General features: G+C 45.9%; 1 protein-coding gene across 1 annotated transcript; it reads right to left on the bottom strand.

The window, feature by feature from the left end:
- Positions 1 to 1,006: 1,006 nt before the first annotated feature.
- cplx3b (complexin 3b) lies at positions 1,007 to 8,370 on the bottom strand. The gene is made up of 3 exons (XM_054769798.1): positions 7,841 to 8,370; positions 3,733 to 3,820; positions 1,007 to 3,319 (listed from the first exon to the last, which is right to left on the bottom strand). The coding sequence occupies exons 1-3, from the start codon at positions 7,996 to 7,998 to the stop codon at positions 3,095 to 3,097; spliced, it is 471 nt and encodes a 156-aa protein (XP_054625773.1). The 5' UTR covers positions 7,999 to 8,370; the 3' UTR covers positions 1,007 to 3,094.
- Between the last annotated feature and the right edge of the window lie 13,357 nt (positions 8,371 to 21,727).

The following is a 21,727-nucleotide window of genomic DNA, read 5'->3' as shown; positions in this document are numbered from 1 at the left end:
GATCGATCTATCGATCTATCTATCTATCTATCTATCTATCTATCAAGTATCGATCGATCTATCGATCTATCTATCTATCTATCTATCTATCTATCTATCTATCTATCTATCGATCTATCTATCTATCTATCTATCTATCTATCTATCTATCTATCTATCTATCTATCTATCTATCTATCTATCTATCTATCTATCTATCTATCTATGTATCTATCTATCTATCTATCGATCTATCTATCTATCTATCTATCTATCTATCTATCTATCTATCTATCTATCTATCTATCTATCTATCTATCTATCTATCGATCTATCTATCTATCTATCTATCTATCTATCTATCTATCTATCTATCTATCTATCATCCATCCATCCATCTCTGATGTTTTCATTTTAGTTGTAAAAATATCAATAATTCATTTCCAGTCCTTAATAATGTAATGATTTATTTTCTATTACTTCTTAAATGAATCTTAACTTACCTCTAAAATGTAAATAATTTACAGTCCTCAATAATTACTTTTCTGATCATTTCAATTTCTACATATTTATTACAGAATTTATATTTATTTAACTTTAAAAATATGAATATTATCATTAGATTTGTAATTGATTTCACTTTAAAACATAATTCAATCATTCATTTACAGATAATTTATGTATTTAATTAAGATTATTCTATTTCTTTATTGATTTAACTTTAAACAGTCTCAGTCGTTGGAGTAGAAAAGTACCAACATTATAAGCATAAGCATTAAAAAAGTACCAACATTATATAAAAAACATACAAATAACTATATCATATAAAAATAAAAACACAAGGTAAGAGTCCTACCTTTCGCTACCAACGGTAACCACGCTTGTCGCCCCCTGCTGTCCATTATTAGGAGTGCAGGTCCACGCTAATTAGCTGGATGGAAGGAACTCATTTGGAGCTTCCTTACACCGTCCCATAACTTACTTCAATAGCTAACAAACAACTAAAAGATCACACATAAGGCCGATATTATCTTAAAAATGTTTATTGCAGTTACGCCTCCCCCCAAAACAACACTGACATATTAAGAGACGGAATGACAGACATTGAGAGTATTTGATGGCCAAAACAAAAGCAGCCACTTCCTGAATATATGACCTGCACGGGATGACGACACGATAATTGTTACATTTGTACACTGGTTGTCTTGGTAACCATTAGTACGCACACACACACACACACACACACAGCTTATGGCTTCACTTCCCCATTTATTGTTATTATCATTAGTATAGTATTACGGTAGATATTGTGTAGTAGCGATGTTAAAAAAATGACTTATTGCTACCTTTTCTTCTATCACGTGACAAGAACCACGCGTTCTCCCTCGGCTTTGCGTTTGACGGACAAAAGCACGTCACAAATCGTCCCAATACATTTGTCCACGCGGCGCTCCTCCAATGCGACTATAAATAACAACACGTACAAAGTTCTACGCGAAAGCTAAACCTGGCAACCCTCCGGACAAGGTTCACCGAGACATCACTCGACACGTCAACACGGGCTGAACGACAGCAAGTCCATCGATACGAAAACGGCACCACTGGGACGGCGTTTGACGGCGGAAGGGGTTAGAGGTGGCAGCCCCGCCCCCTCCCCCCGACTGTGCAGACGAAACAACAGAAATATCGCCACAAAAACGGACACAAACATCGGACTCGCGTATTTTACACCAAAGGCTTTGGCCTCTAAAGCGTGACAGCAGCTTTTTATTTTCAGATGAATACCGTAAAGGCTACAATTAATGCCAAACTCCCTGGTTGCGTTGATGATGTGTGTTTAATTGGAGCATTTACGGTATTTGATTAAGACAGACGCCCTCACTGCGGTGTAGGTTGGTTGTGTGAGGGAAACACAAACTGTACACATATCTGTAGTGTATGAGTTGAAGTGAAAGAGCAGCAAAGATGGTCTAACGCTGAAAGACGCTCTTAAATGTCCAAAAAATCCCTTCATGTATTGCATTGCGCCTGGTAAAGTTCCTAACGCAACAAGTTATTTGACAAGAAACGATTAAAAACGAGAAAAAAGTTGCCACTTTCACACAGAGATGGCCCAGCAGAGAGGCGCAAGATGTCACCTCGTGCCTTTCACACAGCATCCCGCGAAGCAGCTTTAGCATCCGTTGGGAGGTACCAAAGACGGTTACTCTCAACACAACAGAGCGGGCGTTGTCCCGGCATTGCGAAACACCCTTTCACACAGGAGGCCTCTGTTACTCGATACTACCTCCCAACGGGTGGACAACTTTGTCCGCCGATTCTGCGTCAACGCCGTTCAAGCAGACGCCGAACGACGACGCGGGAAAAAAAGCCGTCTTTATTGCTTGCGTGAAATGAGCTTTTGTCTTTGTGTTTTTTTGTTTTTTTTAACCCCTCTTATTTCGTAAATTCAACTTCTCAAAAAAAATCGCGGCTGATGTTAGCGATCGTTGCAAGCACGGTTTGCAGTTTTGGAAAAGGCGGAGCTTCTCTAAGACGAGGAAGAGTGCCTTTCAGGACACTTTTTCAATTAACGCAAAAAAAAAAAACAGGATATGTGCTAGCGTGCTAAGTGTGCGACAACACGAGGACGTCCAACGGCCGCAACAAAAATGTCGTGGCTTTTGTCTTTTCAGCGTTTCAGATAAGATCTGCAAGGGAAAGCAGTTGTTTCGCAAATACGTACGTACTGTTTCGTCGCCAACTAGTGGTCTGGCATCTGCTTTACAGCCTTTTCTGTTGTTTTAGTCAAGTGTTTTGTCATTTCTATGGGAATTTTTCCCCCCAAAAAGACATTTTTAAAAGCTAGCTAAAACGTAACGTAAAATGAAGCCATCGTCTTCAAGCACACAAAAGCTTCGGGACGGTAAATCCCGATCTTTTGGTCGATGCGGTTGAACCATTTTTGTTGTACTTTTAGGTCGTCAGAAACAGCAAAAATAGTTACGGACCAGTTATTTCGTGTGTAAAATGAGCTTGACAAATATGAGCAACAAAGAAACGAGACAAGCAAACTACTTCCTCCTTTCCAGAAGAAGCTCCGCCCTTCCAGAGGCCGTCACGCGTCATCACGACATCACATGAGGATGCAGTTCTCCGTCTGCTTTTTGAGGTCCTCCAGCGTGGCCTGGGCCTTGTCCTTCAGCTGGTCCATGTCCACGTTCTGCAGGTTGGACAGCTGGCCCAGCACCGACTGCTTGTGCGCCTCCTCCTGGCCGTCCTCGGCGATCATCTTGGCCAGCTCGGTGGGCAGGACCACGTCGTCGCCCGCCTGCTGGATCTGGGTCTCGTCCATCTCGTTCTAAATAACAGGTCCACGCACACACACCATGAAATAACCTGCGTGCTGAACACAGGACACACTTTTGTTTGGACGGCGTTCCAACTCTGCGTGTTTGTAGCAGCACGTGAGATTTCAACACGGGCCAGCAACCGTACCGCTAGCTTCACCACGTTCATGATGCTGTGATGTTCACAAATCAGTTTGACAATCGAAAGACAGTTATGACCTGCGGCCGGCATGCTTTTTATTTTGGACTTATTCTAAAAAATACAAACAGTAAAACCTACAACAGAACAAACAGTAAAAATGAGGAAAAAGTAGAATTTTTTGTTCATATCCTGCAACTTATTTTTTGCAGTTCATTTGTGAGCATTTCCCACATTTTATGAGAAACTACATTTCAAAATATAGATTATTAAATGCGTTTATACCTTTGGTAGTCTGTACTTTTCCCGAAAATGACTCCTCACTGTGGCTCTCTCGGCCTTCTTCTGGGCGAAACTGGCCTCCCGTTCTTGTCTGGAACAACAACACAACGTGTGAATCCTGGATATTCAAAGTATTGCAGTAGAACTATGTTAGTCAATTACTTATTTTAGTTAGCAAAAATAGTATCAATAATAATAAATAGAATATTATATGTCAATATTATAATTATATAATATGTGTTTTTTACGTTACTATAATTTATTATATATTATAATTATACAATATTACAATTATTCATAAAAATGTAAAAACAATAAATGATGTTTATTAAAATATTTATTAATTCAATAAAAAAATGTAGTCTTGGGAATAATAATGACAATAATAAAAATGCACAAAACCAATAAAAGTAGCTTATTTAAATATTGTAATTATTGAAGAATAATACAAAATAACAATGCCTGTGACAGCCTTGTTGAGCAACATGAGCACAGCACAGCAAAGTACAACCTAAATGATAACAATTAACAAATAAACATAATCCAATTAATACGCACGTCAACTTTCATTTGTGATGTTTTGAAGCGTGTGCGTTGAACAATCTTGTTCTATGACACAACACGTCCACCAGAGGGCGCCGCTTCCCACTGAAGGGCTCGGTGAGACATTCCAATGCCCCATTTAGCTCACAATTGTGTCTCAGAAGATTGCTTAATTTGCTGTGCGTGTGCGTGTGCGTGTGCGTGCGCGCCATGGCGAGTCAACAAGCTGACATAACGTCTGACAGATGTGGCGTGTGCGGCGAGGCCACAGCAGCGCGAGTAAACGTCCAATCCAGGAATAAATATAGAACATGCAGACGAGGAGCCACGCACGGGGCGGCGGAACGCTCGACCACAAAGATCATGTGATCATGTGATCATGTGAGTGCGACGCTCCCAATGTGTCAGCGCGAGGTGCTTTTTGCTGTCGTGTCAGGACAAACGCCAAACGGCGTGGGGGGGGGTCCGTCAAGGACGTGAGACCAGCCTGGCCTCTCAGGATGATGAAAAGTCTTCACGTCACCACTCAAGCTGCCGTCTCTCCGCTCACTCGCTAATAATTCACTCCAAGGTCACATGACGTGACATGCTATGAACCTTACATATCCTCGCCTACGCCACTGAAGGCAACGTCGGTGTTTGTCAAAACACTGACGATAATATTAAAGTTTCTAATTACCGTTTTTGTGAACACCTGAGACCATTTTAGAGCCTTCACCAAACCTCATGTACGCATTTTCGCAAACATTGCAGAAAGTTGAGTAATCCATAATGCTAGCATGGCTGTTTTCGTAAACACTCGAGAAGATTTAGTCCTCAACAAAGCTATCCTTCGAGGTCTTCAACAGGGCTAAAGTACATCTTTTTGTTCACGCAATTGAGGCTTGTCAATAATCGAAAATAACATCAAAGACAATTTAGTCCTCAACAAACCCAGCAGGTGCATTTTTGCAAACATCTACACCGATCGTGAGTCTTCGACAGTCAATCGCGATAATCCTAACACCGCTTTTCATAAACAGACGATTTAGCCTCAAGGTGCCTAGCCTATGTTTTTAATAAACATCAAAGATGACTTTAGTCCTACGCATTTTTTTGTCAAATTTTCACAAACACTAAAGACCATTGAATTGTCAATAATCCTAACTTACCTGTTTTCGTAAAAATTCTAAAGAAGAACTTAGCCTACATGTTTTCGTACGCATAGAACACAATTTAGCGCTCGACAAACCAATCATACTCGATTTAGCACACATCTGCGCCAACAAAGCTAAAGTACGCGTTGTTGGAAACCTTCGGCAAACACTGAAGACAGTTGTAACGTACCTGTTTTCGTAAACATTACAGAGACCATTTAGTGTTTGTTTTCATAAACATCAACCACAGTAAAAACAAACATCTTTTCTGAAACATCGGAAGCGAGGTGGAGTATAAGACGTGTTCTCTGCTACTTGTACGTAAACACAACACCATTTACCACCTGCAAAAAAAATCAAAAGTACGCGTTCACGCAAACTTTGGAGGCAGTTTAGAGTCTTTGAGATACTTTACGTGTTTTAATAAACGTTAGACAATTTATTTACACTCTTCAACTTGACGTACGTGTTTTTGTCAACACTGAAGACAATTTACAACCTTTGACGAACCTAAAATAAGTGTTTTGCAAACATCGTAGGCAATTTTGAGTAGTCAATAAAACTACCGTACATGGAACTTCCAGACCGACGGTATGTTTCAGTTCAGTCATCAACAAACCTAACGTCTGTACGGACAGTTCGGTCGCCATTGAACTTCCGTCTTTTTCGTCAACACTAGCAACAATTTAGTTCAGTCTCTGTCAACATGGAAGACAGTTTTGTCCACCGTCAACCTAGCCAACTTATTTTACTTTTCCTCCAAGCCAACGTACGTCTTCCTCATCAACATCCAAAACAATCTTTTGCTAACAGAACCCATATACGTGTTTTTCGTCACGTCAGAAACGGTTTAGCCTTACACTAACCTTACCTGCACATTTCAGCCTTCAACCAAGATGAAGTGTTTTTGTCAACATCAAAGACAATTTAGTCTCCCGCTAACCTAACCTACAAGCATGTTTTTCGTAAGCATCAAAGATAGTTTAGTCTTCCGCCAGCCGAACCTACACATTTTCCGCTAACCTAACCGACATATTTTAGTCTTTGACCAAGCTAACATACGTGTTTTTTTGTAAACATCAAAGACAGGTTCATCTTCTTTGGCTAACCTAACCCAGTCTTTGACCAAGCTAACATACGTGTTTTTTTCGTCAACATCAAAGATGGTTTAGTCTTCCGCTGACCTAAGCTAAATATTCCAGTCACAGTCCACGCCGACATATGTTTTTTGTAAACATGAAAAACAATGTAGTATTCTGCAAAGCTAACCTACATGTATTTTTCCAAACACAGAAGCGTTCTGCTAGCCTAACCTACCGTATGTATTTCACTCTTCAACCGAGATAACAGGTGTTCTTTGTTAACAGTGACGACAGTTAGCAGTGTTTGTCAAAGCTAACACACAGCGTGTGTTGCCGTCAACAGAGGATTGCACGTCGGGACAATACGCAACATCGGCACACCAAGGTCTTAGCCCGGGATCCAGCCCGTGACCTTTGCTGCGCATGCTAACTGCTAACCAATGATCCAGTGTTGCGGCGGCTGCGTGTAACTCTCGTTACCGTCACCTCCGCTTGATGAGACATGCAATGCATGCGATGGAACAGCATTGAAAGCATCAGCAATCACATGACCTTGCGGATGCCCTGCTTGGCCCCAGCGCCACAGTGCCACCACCCAAGCGTACACATGTGCCACTTTCACGCTGTTCTTTGTCGTCCACTGGCAGGAGGCGCTTTAGTTTCAGTATCGGACGCATGCCAAAGCAGGGGCGCATGTGAATGTAGCATTTAAAGTACAGAGCTGGGCCCAATCATCCAAATATCGATACTATCGATACCAGGCTTGTCTAGGTATCGTGATGAGGTGGATATTTTTGAGTTCCCTTCTTCCCTGCTTTATTTTTGCAAATGTTTTTTAGTTGTGTTGTTGAAATATATTGTATATATTTATGCATTATTATATACGTTTACACGGGGGCAAAAAGCAAAGTATTTTTTGTGCTTTTGTTGACTTATTTTGCTCCAATTGTCTGGACTACAACATGGGATGAGTGTATCATTTTGTTGATATCGTTACGTTGTCTGATGTTCTTGCATGGAATATTGATTCATTGTTTATCTTATAAATAAACGTGTCTTTGTTTGCGGTGTTTTATTGTTTTAATAATTACGGTAAACTAATTACAGGCAAAAATCACAAACTCGTTAAAATTCTGTATCGGCGATACTGGCCCTGTATTTACTTGGTACCGGATCATTCCAAAATGTGTAGTGTCGCCCACTTCTAATAAAAAAGGTGTCCTCTTTTGCGCCGAGACCGTGCGTAAAAGCGGCGAGCGTTCGTCTTTTGTGCGCATTTTTACGCACAAGACCCGGAAGCATTTAAGCGTCCGCGACACAAAACAAGCAGAGCACCCGACGACGACTTACTTCTCCTCCTCTAACTGTTGCTGGTACTGCTCGAACTCCTCCTGGGTCATCCCCTGCGCCGCCGCTTCGGACTTCTCCGCCTCGGGCTTCTCCTCCGTCAGGCCGCCGGTCAGGTTCTTCAGCTGGCCCCCCACCATGTGCTTCACCATGAACGCCATCACTTCTTGTCGGGGGCTGGCGGGGGTCCTTCCTGGTCTAGAAGTTGCGGACTCGAGAGAGGGTGACGGCTTTTCACACCTTCCGTGTCAAAACCAGCAACAGCAGCGCCAGCAACACCCGAAGCTCCCGGATTGGTTGAGGGAATGTTCACAACGTGCACGATGGAAGTAGTCCTGGATGTGGCGCGTGGAGCGGCAGCTCAGTGGTCCAGCAGGATGATGGTGATGATGATGATGGTGGTGAGGAGGAGGAGGATGCTGACGAGCAGCTCGGTTATGAGTCAACAAGTTTGGCGCTCCACTCCTCCAATCGTGTGAGCCTTCCTCCCTCCGCCCAATCCGGTGCACCAGCAGGCGGCCCGCGAGAGCCTCCGCTCGGGTGCTCCATCTGATGTGGAGGTCCTCTTCTGGTCCAGACCAGATGTGGCCTGCTTTGGGTCTCCTTCGGGGTGTGGCCCCAACATTAGGCACACCCAATTCTGCCGTTACAAAGATAATCATCACTGGTAGTGAAACAGTGGCTCCATTTTGGGTGACGATCTGGACAAAGCTGCAGGCTTTTATCAGTTTATTACAACTTTTTGTTTGAAACCATTTTGGCTTTGCCACCCATCTTAGAATGCAAATGGTAGAGTCCGTTTCAGACTCCATCCACAGTTGGGTCGGACGTCATTCAAAATCAACCGGGTTCTCGCTATCCCGTTATTTAAAAAAACAAAAAACAATTTCAATACGGTTGAATACGGCCTGTTATTAGTCCCAAATGTTAGGTTTTTTTTTTGCCTAAATTAAGCATTTCCAAGCATAAAAATGGCCAAATGTACTCAACTATAAGGCCTTCAGCAGACACAGTCAAAGGCAATGATTTGTTGATGATGTGTAGTATTCTACACTGGCCACTAGGTGTCAGTAACGTGACTGTAATGTTCAGTGAGACACACAAGCACCAGACCTGACTGGAGAACAACAGGCTTTTATTGCAGGTTGGATTGATCTCACAATAATAATCTCGAACACGGGCTACTGTTGCGGACGTAACCCACGCTGAGCTAAGACTCAACTCTGAACCCCCGACGTCACTTCCTGTGCAACACGGGAACACACTTACGGCAACACACACAAGCACGAGTCTTCTTTCTGCCTTAAATGGCTTTTGTCCTCTTCTGCTTACTATATTGGGTAGTAGGAGCGTAGAGTGACGATAGGGGTGTTATTTCATGTTTAGAAGGCTCTGATGATGTCTAAAATCGTATTTAGAAGGTTGTAAACAGGTTTTCTATGAAAATAAAAAATCGGAGATTTCGAGAAGACAGTCATAAATTTACAAGAAAAAAAGTTGTTTATTCTCGCAACATTACGACTTTATTCTTGCAAATTTATGACTTTATTCTCCAAACAGCTACGAAAAGGGGGGACTTATGAGACCCTTGGCCTTGGGCAAAGGTAATATTCCGACTTGTTTTGTTCTTGTAAAATTATTCATGTTTTTCTCAGAAATGCAAGACTTTATTCTCGTAACTTTATGGCTTTTTCCCATAAATGTACGACTTTATTCTTGAAACCTCCGCTTGTGGCCCTCATAAAAACCAGAAGGGTTCTTGGCTCGATGTGGATTCAGTTTTTGCCCAAAGAGAAAGCGGACCGTACTCGTAAGCGCTGCACCTGCCGTCCCAAAATCAACAGGGTTCTTGCTGTTGGGGGGGCTTCATCCCTTCTGGTCACGTGACACAGCGAGGCCCGTGTGGTCCATCAGCTATCGCCATCACAGAAAGACTAAAATGTAGAAGTAGATTGAAAAGAACATCTGAGGTCACGGAGGAAGAGAGAGGCTGTGGACCAATCAGGGCTGCAGCAGCTGTGTTTGTGAAAGGCGGCACACGGCGGCGGAACGAAAGGCTCCCGGACGAGCGCAGAAACAACATTACTCCCCGAATCTAAAAATAGACGCGTGTCAAGGCCCCCGCAGCCTCCTTGCTCTGCTTTAGTCCTCTTTTTAAAAAAAACCTCGCCTGCTCATCTTTGACTGACGCTGATATCAACGTTGGAGGCGGCAGCACACCTGCTTGCCCTGGATGATGGTCCTTTTATTAGGTACACCACGTAGCACAAAGCAATTCATCTGTTCCAGGGTCAAACTGCCACCAAACTCTACGGCCTCTTGTAAAGTGTAAAAAGGAGTTCATTATTCAAAATTAAACATTTTTGGGGGGGCAATTTTGCCCATCATCCACAATCCTGACGTGAGACACGAACACACGTATTTTTCTTTTCTGTGCGTCTTAAAGATATAAAAAGAGATAAAAAGAGACAGCTCAGTAGTGCACGTAATGGGATGGTGGCATGTCCTTGCTGCGTAGTAACATGACAGGTACGTCCATGATAACACGGCATACTTACGCTATTTTGCGTGTTTCGGCCATTCTAAGCATTACCCCAACTTCAATTTTGGCTGCGCTGCTCAAGTGTGTGTTGGTAAAACTTCACTCCCTCGGCCTTCACAGCTGCACTGACGCGCGGGCGACAGTCCGGCGTGGGCCGTGCGAGGCGGGCGGCTTCCATACGCTTGCAGAGGAGGAGGAGAGGCTACCGGCTACCGGCTTCTTCTTCCTGCTGGCTTGTTGCTAGGCAGGATTTGCGTGACTGAATAATTACGACCAATGGAAAAAAAGTGGCACATGTGAGTCACGCCCACTACACTGCGGCTGACTTGCTTGGGAAATCAGAACAAAATGGACACGATAACGCCGGAATATATCATTTGGCCGTCACGTCCCTGCTCTGTATTGACTAGAAAACACGTATCGGGCCCCAAGACGGAGACGCCACTGATGAAGGTGCAAACGACCTTCCGCAGGATGTAATCACACGGAAGTCACACTGCTGGATTTGATTTTTGGAGCTAAAAAGGCAGGAATTGCAGAGTTTAGGGAGGTGTTGCCATTAGGGGCACATGACGCAGTGCCCCACCACATGACGTATGTGTTGTATTTGTTGGACGTTGTCGTGATCGTCTCACATTAGGGGCACATGACGCAGTGCCCCACCACATGACGTATGTGTTGTATTTGTTGGACGTTGTCGTGATCGTCTCACATGTCCCTGCCGGACCTCCGTGTCCTTTCTCTGCTGCGTGTGGCAGTGAGGCAGCCTTTTGTTGTCTTTGAGTTTGAGCAGACCAGAATAAACGATGACATCATAGAGGCCGCGTTGGACTGCAGCACAGTACGTAAAACGCCGCTGGTCATTTAGCGTGATGAGTGGAGGGGGGGGTTGGGCAAATCCTTTTCACACCAGCTCCTTGGATTAGTGCGCCTACATCATCATCATCATCATCCTCATCCTCATCCTCCGAAGGAGACCTTTGATTCCTCAGACGAGGGATTAGACCCGTGCCGCCACGAGCGAGTCACCGCCACGCTACGACAACGCGTCGCCCGCTCTCTCGTAACGCCAAAATAAGACTAATCCCATTCCCGGCTGAGAACTACACGCCGCACGAGCACCGGCAAGTTTTGAGGGGGCGGGGCCACAGCAGCAGCCTAATGGAGGCTGGCGAGTCGACCCGGCGGGGGCCGCTCGATGCCCCACGGGATGCCCGCGAGGTGCAGGAGGGCACGCGGCGTGTAGGCATGGAAAGTGTCCACAGAACTCGCATCACGTGATGATGACAGGAGCATTCTGACGTATCTCAACGACCGAATGCACAAGAATGCAAGTCAAAGATTGTCTATATGACACGAGCTCTCTGCTGTTCAAGGACTTACTGCAAAAACGCATGTCAAATATCTTATACTCTTTATCTCCGCTGTTTTTTAGGACCTACGGCCAAAAAAAAAAACACTCATCAAAGATCCTCTATATATGACAGAAGCATTCTGCTGTTTTTAACAACCTTCTGCCAAAATGCCAGTCAAAGATCCTCTATAGGACAGGAGCATTCTGGCATATTTTAAGGACCTGCTGTACAAAAGCGCTCATCAAAGATAGATTTTCCTGGTATATAGAGGATCTTTGACTAGCATTTTGGCAGGAGGTCATTCAAAACAGCAGAGCGCTCTTGTCATATATGGAGAATCTCTGACCAACATTTTTCCATGCGTTTTTTTGTCCAGAGCAGAGTTGAGGGACCTGAAGTTGAATGTTCTTGCCTACACACAGCAGGAATGTTAGTGCTGACAGGCGTCCGGCGTCCTGGCGTCCTGGCTGGTCCATCTGTAGAAAGGTGATGTGTGGTCGCCATGGACACGCCCACAGTAACAATGTGATGATTACAAGCCTTTGCTGCAACAAGATGCTTTTCAAGCAACTCCGATTCTCCCGCAGTGTTGCTTTAAATGAAGCACAGGCGGGTCTTTTAGTATACACTCGCCATCGCCATCATCGTCACCGTCATCATCACCAGGTTGAAGTCGTTTGTTTTCTTTTTGAGGAACACTCCAGAGCGAGCGAAGGGGAAAAAGAAAAAAAGCAGCAAAGAAGAAAAAGAAGCCAGACGCTGATTCCGATTGCACGCTGGCATGTTTGAAAGTGTGAAAGGAATCTGGGGGGAGTCGTGATGTGTGAAGGATGAGTCAGAGGCTCGTCAAATGGAGTGCCGCTAGCACGGAACATTCAAAAAGGAAAAACGCTGCCTCTCGATATTCAACAGGCTTGACAATCACCAATCAGCTCGTATTGACGGCAGGGACGACCGCAACGCCTCATTAAGGAGCATCATGCAGCCTATCATACACCATCAGCACCACCTGACCCGCCATCCTTCTTCGCTAACATGAGGTACGCACGCGCCAGGCCAGCTCACAGCCTCTACAACGCTAACAACGCTCACGTCCAGGAGAGCACGGCCCTGGTATGATCTCATATTTCATGCATTGCAATTCATTTATTTCATTCACTTCCATTTCGGCAAGTGAGTGCTCTCCAAACTGAACATGTGAGATGTTCCAAAAGACGTTAGCCGTTACTCCATTCAGACGACAAAACGTAGCACGGCGGCTGGCAGAGGACGAGCCGGCGAGGGAGAAATAGATAGGCCGCCATTGCGGTCCGGTGTGTGGAAACACTCTGGCTTTTGCAAACAGGGAGATGTTCTAAATAAGTCGCTCGCTGTTTGTAGGATATGTAAAGATCAAGTAAAACACCGCGGCAACCTCGCCAACCACCTACTGAGGCGCCACGGGTTTCACACAACGCTGACCGTCAACCAACTGTTGGTTGTGCTTTATTCAAATAAAATGGGACTGCATTTGCCATCAATCGTCATTGGCTAAAAAGTTACTGAATCGATTCAAACTGAATCGTTCTGAATCGTATCGTTCCAAACAAACCAATATCGTCCCTGGATGGTATCGGCAACCATGAATCATGATACAAATCGAATCGTTGTTAAAAATGACTCGTTACACCCCCAGTTCCATGCAATCATTTTTTAAAATTTAAAATGAGTGTTTTTATTTTTGAAAAATAAGCAAACAAATATTGCTGTTGGTCTTACTTTATTTATTTTTGCTTATGTATTTTTCTTAAATAACAACATAAAAAACATGCAAATAAAAATATATTAATAATGAATAAATATTAATAAAAATAAATAATACAAATGAAAATAAAAGTGAAAAAATAGAATAAATGAAAAATAAGTACTGAACAAAATAACAGCACAAAGCTCTTTTACATTTTTTTGTTAGCTTTTTTTGTTTTTTCTCTTAATCGTTATTTATTTTGAATGATTTTGGCATCTAAATTCTAAGTAAACGCTAACAAATTTTGAATAAACTGTCTTTGAATTTAGAGGACTAAAATGAGATTTTCCGTCATGCAGCCTGCCTGCTCTGATTGAAGTGACTGTGATGCGCTGCTAAGTTGGTATCCTTCAGTGATGATCAGGTGACATTTAGTCATGTGAGAAATGAACGTGTTATGTTCACTTCTTTACCCACAATCCTCCACTGTCAGAGGCCGGCGGGGTGTGTAATATTTGCCGTTTAATCCGCTTCCTGCAAAGTGTGACACATCAAAGGTGTTGCCGGGCGAGCGTTAAATATTATTAGCATATTAGCACGCGTGCGCTACTCGCTGTAGATGCTAACAGGCTAGAAGCAGCTCTGCATGCCGGCTTTAAGAAATCTCTACTAGCTATACTAGCGTGTGTGTGTGTGTGTGTGTGTGTGTGTGTGTGTGTGTGTGTGTGTCAGAGTGAGTCATATCCCCCAAAGTAAATCCATATTTAAATCCCCCTTTAATGAATGTTAAAGTAGCATGCTAACCTGCACCATGTTCCATGATTACATAAGATCAGATTTATGATTACGTTGTGTTTTTAAACAGTAGAGTCACGATGACAGTCAAAGGTGAAAGGTCAGTCTTCCCTCCATCCCAACATGATGGCACCCCCTGCTTCCTAGTCTCTATCCATCCACCCTCGTCCCGAATATCACGACCGCTTCATCTTTCCTCTCGTTTCCCTCCATCCTCCGTCCACCTCCTTCCCGACTCCCTTTACCTTTCCTATCATCTCTCCTTCAATCTTGCCTCCACTCCTCTCTAATCTCATTCCTCCGTCCCTCCTGTTTCCCTCCATCATCTCATTCCTCCATCCCTCCTGTTTCCCTCCATCCTCATCTCATTCCTCCATCCCTCCTGTTTCCCTCCATCATCTCATTCCTCCGTCCCTCCATCATCTCATTCCTCCATCCCTCCTGTTTCCCTCCATCATCTCATTCCTCCATCCCTCCTCTTTTCCTGTATCCTCATCTGATTCCTTTGCCCCCCCTGCCCTCTTCCATCCTCCCTCCACATATCCTCAATCCCTACCTTAGCCTTGTGTCCTTCCTCCATCTCTCCTATTTGCCCTCTAACCACCTTTATGCCTCCTCCATTACTACACTTCCCTCCATACCTTCTACATCGTATGTCATCTTTTCTGTGCTTTATTTCTCCATCCTTCCTCCCTTCATCCTAACCTTTCATCCCCCCCCCACGCCTGCCTTCATCTCCCATCCTCCTCATCTTCCTCCAGCCTGATTTAGACCTCCTGTGCCCGTGAGGAACATCCCGGGCACAATGGCTCCGTGCTGGCTGAGCTTATATGGAATTAGCTAACCAGAAAATTCCCTTTCATGACTAGATGCAAACAACCTGGCATGTCGGGAGGGGGGCTGGGGGGTAATAGGAGGAAGAGGAGGAAGAAGGTGGCTTCAAAGATGCTATATTTGCACAAGATGTCACAGTATGAGGATGCCATGTGGCGCGCGTGTTCGAGCATAATAGCATACCGTCACATCAATAAGAAGAACATCTTTGAAAGGCGGACGTGATGGAGAGTTGACCCCACTAGATGGTGTACCTAATGTTGTGGCCAGCTAGAAGTACATTTACGGAAGCGCAAAGCAACGACAGCGCGCGTCTGTTTTGTTTTTTCCCCTCATAGTGTCCTTTTTCCTCTCACAGTTGATGTAAATCCCACTCGGGCGGTGGCGCCTCGCCTCCGGGGCTTAACACGACGCCGGGGACGTTGTGCTCTATGTGGCCGACGTTAGCCGAACGAGCGCCGCATTTATGAGCGCGCGTGTTTAATTTAGCAGCGGCGCTTTCACACCCGCCATCACTTGTGGTCAAAAAGTCACTCGTGTCACATGACTAATGTGATTAATGCGGCGCTTTTTGCATGTCTGAGGTCTTTGCCAGATCTTTATTATTCTTATTCTAATAATACAGACAACATACGCTGTTGCATAGTCCCCCAAATAGGGGGCCATTCACTCAACCTCAGGGAGACGGGCAGATTTATTGTACACACATATATATATATATATATATATATATATATATATATGTATATATATATATATATGTATATATATATATATATATATATATATATATACATACACACACACACACACACATATATATACTCAAAGGTTTAGAGACAGCTTCTCATTCTATAGCATAACAAAGTGTCTCCAAACTTTTGACAGGCACTGTGTGATGGGGTGGAGGCCACTATTGGAGAAATAAATGTAGTATTTAGAGACTTTGAATTATTCCATCACATTTAAGCATATATTTGAGATTATATTTAGATGAGAGAGAACTGGCGTGGGCGTATGGGAAATTCTAGGTTCCAGTAGCAGCAACTCGGCATGCAGCACACATGAAGGGGCAGCAAGAGCAGTGCATCACGCTGAGTAAAACAGCTTTGATTTTGATATTGTTATGACAACTAAGCACAACTACTTTCCTCCACAATGAAAACGGAGCAGAAAAGAAACGACCCCTCCCCCGCCACTTCGTCCAGCTCCTCCCGGAAGATCCCGAGATGTTCCCCGGCCAGTTGAGAGACGTCGTCTCTCCACCGTGTCCCGGGTCTTCCCCGAGGCCTTCTCCCGGTCGGACACGCCCCACTTGCTGGTTCTTCGAACGAACCCGCTTCACACTGGGTCGCCAACCCGGTCCAGTGAGAGTTGAAGGTCACGGCTCGATGAAGCCAGCGGGACCACATCATCCAATCCTGCGGCCAGCAAACCGGAAGCCCTTCAACGCCCCCCCCACCGGCTGCGCCATGAAAGTAGTGACCAGCATTGGCGACAGAGGCTGGCAATATTTCACGTTATGTCATCCATTCTTATTTCATTGTCATGACTTCATTCTACTACATTTGATTGCACACAAAACAAACTCACTTGCGTTTTCATTGTTTTCACCACAGCGGTTAACTTCTTTTTACACTTTTATGACGGCTAAAACGCGACATGAAACATTGCCTGTCGGCCAGATGACTTCTATTTCCATGCTTTGTGATGGGATTGATTGCAATTGGGCGTTCCACCGCATGGCGTTAGCCGCTAGGCTAAGCTGGGAGGACATACATCCTCCCCGTCGAGGGCGTAGAGCGTACGTACGCCGCGCTGGCCTCCACGGTGCTCAGGTAAGCACTCAGTGGACTCATCACACAAGGCAATCAACGCCGGCTGGAGATTTCCCAGGATGCATCACTTCATATCCTCTCAATACATCTTGTCATCTGTTTTTGGACCCAGAGGTGCGCCCCGAGCCTCCGACTCCATCTGCGTCTAGCTCAGTGACGAACACACACACACACTTCCATCACTACGACCATCATCATCATCATCCTCATCGCTTTGGGCCCATCATGCCACACGCGCAGCCCCCCCACTCTTGTGTTACATAACCCCCCCCATGAAGAAGTCTCAAGCCATGACCTCCACGCCTGTAAACACGCTAGCTAGCTGAGGAGGTCTCTCCCTGATAAAATGGCGAATGACCTCAACAAACCCGTGTCGTCAGGCGGCTGCTACCTCAGAGCAAACAAGAAGGGTCGGCAACGGTCGGGTGGGGGGCCGTTTGGGTCGAGCGTCATGCGCAAACGTTGCCGCGTGTGCTCACCGGAGCGTCGCCACGGTCCCAGCGGGCCGAGTCGGGCTCGCAACAGCTGAACCGCCGCTAAAAATTGAGGCCTTGCGTCGTCTGGACAGATTGGAGCGGGGGCGGCGGTGGACGAGTGCTAGCACGTGCGTTCACACGGCAACCTCGCGGCTCTCTCGTACTATAAATAGGCGGTGTGGTGTTTTGGTTTGTGCTCATGCAAAGCGGCGAGCGCTTTTTTAAAAAGGCGGGACTGTCGCCGCGACAGGGCTGAGGGGGCGCGCCCGCTTCCTGCCCAAAGTTAGCCAAAGCAACCTCGCCTGATCTCGACCCGTCACGCATCGCTGCCTTCCAATCCCGGCTATCCTTGGAGGCCTCGTACCCGTACACACACACACACACACACACACACACGCACACGCACACGCACGCACAGGCTGAGGATGAGTCAGTGGGTGTCAGTGAGCACGTGCAGTGGGTGCACAAGGGGGGCGGGGCTAATCGTCCTCATCCTGTCACTTGCGCTCTTCCTCTTCGACTCGGCTTTTGGGACGGAGAGGGACCAAAAAGAGCGGCGCATGGCAGACATGCAGGCGCTCAAAGATGTCGCCTTCGTGCAGCGAACGCAAGGCCTCCCTTATGGGGATGCGTAACCATGGCAACCACCAACAAACATATCTTGGACTCATGTTAGCACACTTGGACATCTGCGTGGAGCGCTGCCCTGGGCCTGGCGTGATGGCGCACGCCGAGAACCTAACCTTCCTCCCGGCACTCATGAAAGATAACGACCGCCGTGCATCATAGAAATGAAAAGAACTAAAAATAATCCAAGTTTAATCAAATCAAAGCCAAAGCTGAAAGTAAGCTCGCTCATGCACAAGCACCAGACCCCCCATCCCCGACCAATCAATGAAATTGCTCCTCCCACTAAGTCACTCATGATAATCACCATCATGCATGACAGAAGTAAGCAGAAAGGCTCGATATAATCCACAAAGTCAAAGCCCACAGCAGGCTCGCTCATGCATGAGCACAGGTGTAGACTTCAAGTATAGTTCACGCTTTGGCTGACAACCAATGACAACCACGACTGCGCAGAATAGAAATGAAAAGGAAGCCTGGAAATAATCCACAAAGTTGAAACCCAAATGTACACATGCTCAAGAGCGAGCCGGTGCGCAGGCATGTATCAGACATGGCGTGTAACGAGTGCCATCGCTCCTCCCCGCCATGGTATCAATGACAACCATCACCTTGCATCATGGAAATACTCAAAATAGTCCACAAAGTAAAAGCTTGAAGCGCTCCACACACGGAAACGCAGTGCGGATGCCTCGTATAATCCGTGCCACCGCTCCCCCCACCAGGTGCTAACCGGCACGTTGCACAGTAAGACTGAAAGTAACCCACCAAGTCAAAGCGCACGGTATGCTTGCTCGCACAAGCATGAAAAGTAGATGCGATTCTTTGACTTTGCTGCTCCAATCACACCAAATGTCAAAAACCACGATACACGGTTAGATATCGATCCTGCGATAACACGAGCTACATTTCTTTGATCGCATCATCATCGTATCGGGATATTACTCCCATCCAAACATGGCAGCGGTATCGTCCCACGCAGCATGAGCCAAGGGAAAGAAGGACACTCGTGGCCAAACAAAACATCTCGTTTACATCCCGATGAGGCAGACATGATGTTCCTCTCTAACGCGCTTACGTAACATTCCATGTTTTGGTTAAAGCCCCCCCCCACCGACCTCACACGGCCTCCATTCCGACCCAAACAAGCAGCGCTCTGACGAAACCCGCTGAAAAAGGTCTCATAATGCTCGGCTGAATCCAGCCTTTCCCTCCCCAAAGGCAAACTCGTCATCTTCACCCTGCTGGAGAGCTGACATCCCCCCCCCATCCTGCCTCAGACCTTTCAGCTCACCAAATTCAATTAAGTCGGCCTCAATCAGAGCGTCCTCTTCACGGCCGAGAGGGGAGGGGGCCAAGGGTAAGGTGAGCACGCGAGGTCACGCCAGTCACGGCCATCAAACCTCCCCAGGCGGGCCGGGATGCTGGATTTACGTGACAGGCTGCCGGCAGACGTTAGCTTTAGCCGGCGTCACGGCCACTGCAGACCACGTGGCGCTGACGGACGCACGTGTCCTTCACGCTTCTCGCCGCTAACCACGAAGGCTGTCAGGGGGTGTGACGAAAGAACACACCTGTGCGCCACCATGCCTTCGACACGGCACGTTGCCAACATGTCAGCGCTCGGCCACGCTTGCTCAGTGGGCAAGCTAGTGCAGTAGCAAGTGAACACAGCAACCCATCCATCTTCTATGCTGCTCATCCTCACTGGGGTCATGGGGGCATGCTGGAGCCTATCCCAGCTGACTTCAGGCGAGAGGCGGGGTACACCCCGGACTGGTCGCCAGCCAAAGGCGGGGCACACGTAGACAAACGACCGTTCACGCTCACATTCATACCGAGCAGGGGTGCTCACTTTTTCAGCCTGCAAGCGGAGTGATCCTAGGAGCTGCAGTATGTAGTCTGGGGCTGTGTGCCCCCTGGTGGGGTCTCCCCAAGGCAAACAGGTCCTAGGTGTCACCTTTACACTCCCATCACCCAATAAAGCAGACAGAACAGAAAAGAAGCCAATTTAGAAAGCGGTTTCATTCTTAATTTAAGACAAATCTTCTTAATCTGTTGTTGAAGAATCATCCAAATAAGGTTTTTAGCTTGTTATTAGGAAAAAGAATTGGCTAGCTGTACTTTCTTAATTTTAGATTATTTTGCTGAAGTGAAAATTGCTCGAAAAGATCTTTTTTCTTTGTAGGAAAAAAATAACAAAAATGGGACTTTTCCACTTTCTTGGAATCAAAAAACAGCCACACTTGAAAGAAGTCCAAATTATATTACAACAGACAACTTTTCTTATTTCAAGCAAAAACAAAAAAGCCAATTGGGTAAGCAAAATTTGCTCGGCTGGAATTGTTCTAACTAAAATATTTTTCCTGTGACCTTGAAGAAGGTGAGTCCTAAAATAAGCAAGTTGTTTGTGATCTCACAGCTGGACTAACAGTAAGTCAAATGTTCTTCTCTCGTGAGATTCCGAAATGAGGTCAAATGTGCTTCATGAGGCGAGACTGAAGCAAAATGATGCGACGTACTGTGGATGTAGGAGTTTTATTCTTGAAACCACCGTTCCTGCCTGTGGACACATGTACGTCCCCAATGAACCCGTCATGCATGTTGTTGGGATGTGGACGGAAGCCAGAGGACACAGAATCCCCAGGGGGGAGGAAGCGGCTTCCACACATACAGCGGGGGTTCCCATGGGGATTTGGAGCCAACATGTCTCCTTGTGGGCACGTTGGTTGTGTTGGTTACTTCTTCAGCCGTCTGAGCTTTTCAACAAGCATGAAGCCAATCACAAGGATGGAACTTTGGTATTGAAAAAGTGGCGAGGGACGACGGTCCACTGTAAACGCCTCACGAGTGACAAGTTGGTAGGGTGAAGGTGGCGCGCTAGCAGCACACTAATGGTGAGCTGGCAGCACAGTGGCATGTTATTGGGAGTTCAGTGGTCGGTGGCAGAATGGTGACTATTTGTGTCGCTCTTAAAGGAAAGCCAAGCTAGCGGTGGATAATTCTTGCATATTAAACGATGCGGCGTATTGTCAGTCTCCTGTCAAGCGGCTGTGAGGCCAAACGCTTCCATCATTCAGCTTTAACACGTTTATGATGAACATCACACAAACGGCAGCCAAGCAACGCCGCCGCCGCCACTGAGCCGCCGTGCTGCAGGTGATTGACAGCGGCGCTTTCACAGTCTATTATCGCACTAAACGACCAAGCGTCTCTGATAACGCCACTCTGACATCGTCTTCCTTTTACCAGAAAAGGCAATGACGAACTGTACGGTTTGGTGCTTCTCCCGACTCAGAATTTGTTATCATAAACGGCAGGAAAATAAAGAGTCAGCTGCGGCAGCATGAATGAGGGACTTGAAAGGGGCCTCAGGCTGCACGAACAACACAACTTGTGTGTGTAATTCGTTACATAAAGCAACTTGGCGGACTAAGATCACAACTTGCACCAGCGGTCAGACCGCTACGGTACGCAAAACACACGCCTCCATAGCCACAGCATCCTCCGCCTTCATGAAAGAACCTCCTCTGAACTTTTAGTTTTCTCATCCTTTCGGAATTTGGATTAGGGAGCAAAAAATCATATTAGACTGAACAGCGCTTTTCAAGGCACCCACAATGACGCTCATCAGTCCTCGGTCACACACTGCTGGTCTGGGTAGGCTAACGGAAACATGGCTGCCAACGACGCACCT

This window comes from Dunckerocampus dactyliophorus, chromosome 3, assembly GCF_027744805.1.
Source record: "Dunckerocampus dactyliophorus isolate RoL2022-P2 chromosome 3, RoL_Ddac_1.1, whole genome shotgun sequence".
NCBI classification, from domain to species: Eukaryota; Metazoa; Chordata; class Actinopteri; order Syngnathiformes; family Syngnathidae; genus Dunckerocampus; species Dunckerocampus dactyliophorus.
The sequence above is the reverse complement of the archived record's forward strand: the minus strand, read 5'-3'. Positions and strand labels throughout refer to the sequence as shown.

Coding starts and splice junctions, on each gene's coding strand:
- cplx3b (XM_054769798.1), bottom strand. CDS start 7,998: ATGGCGTTCATGGTGAAGCACATGGTGGGGGGCCAGCTGAAGAACCTG. Junction 3,821..7,840: donor CAACAGTTAGAGGAGGAGAA/GTAAGTCGTCGT, acceptor TTGTTGTTCCAG/ACAAGAACGGGAGGCCAGTT. Junction 3,320..3,732: donor AAAAGTACAGACTACCAAAG/GTATAAACGCAT, acceptor CCTGTTATTTAG/AACGAGATGGACGAGACCCA.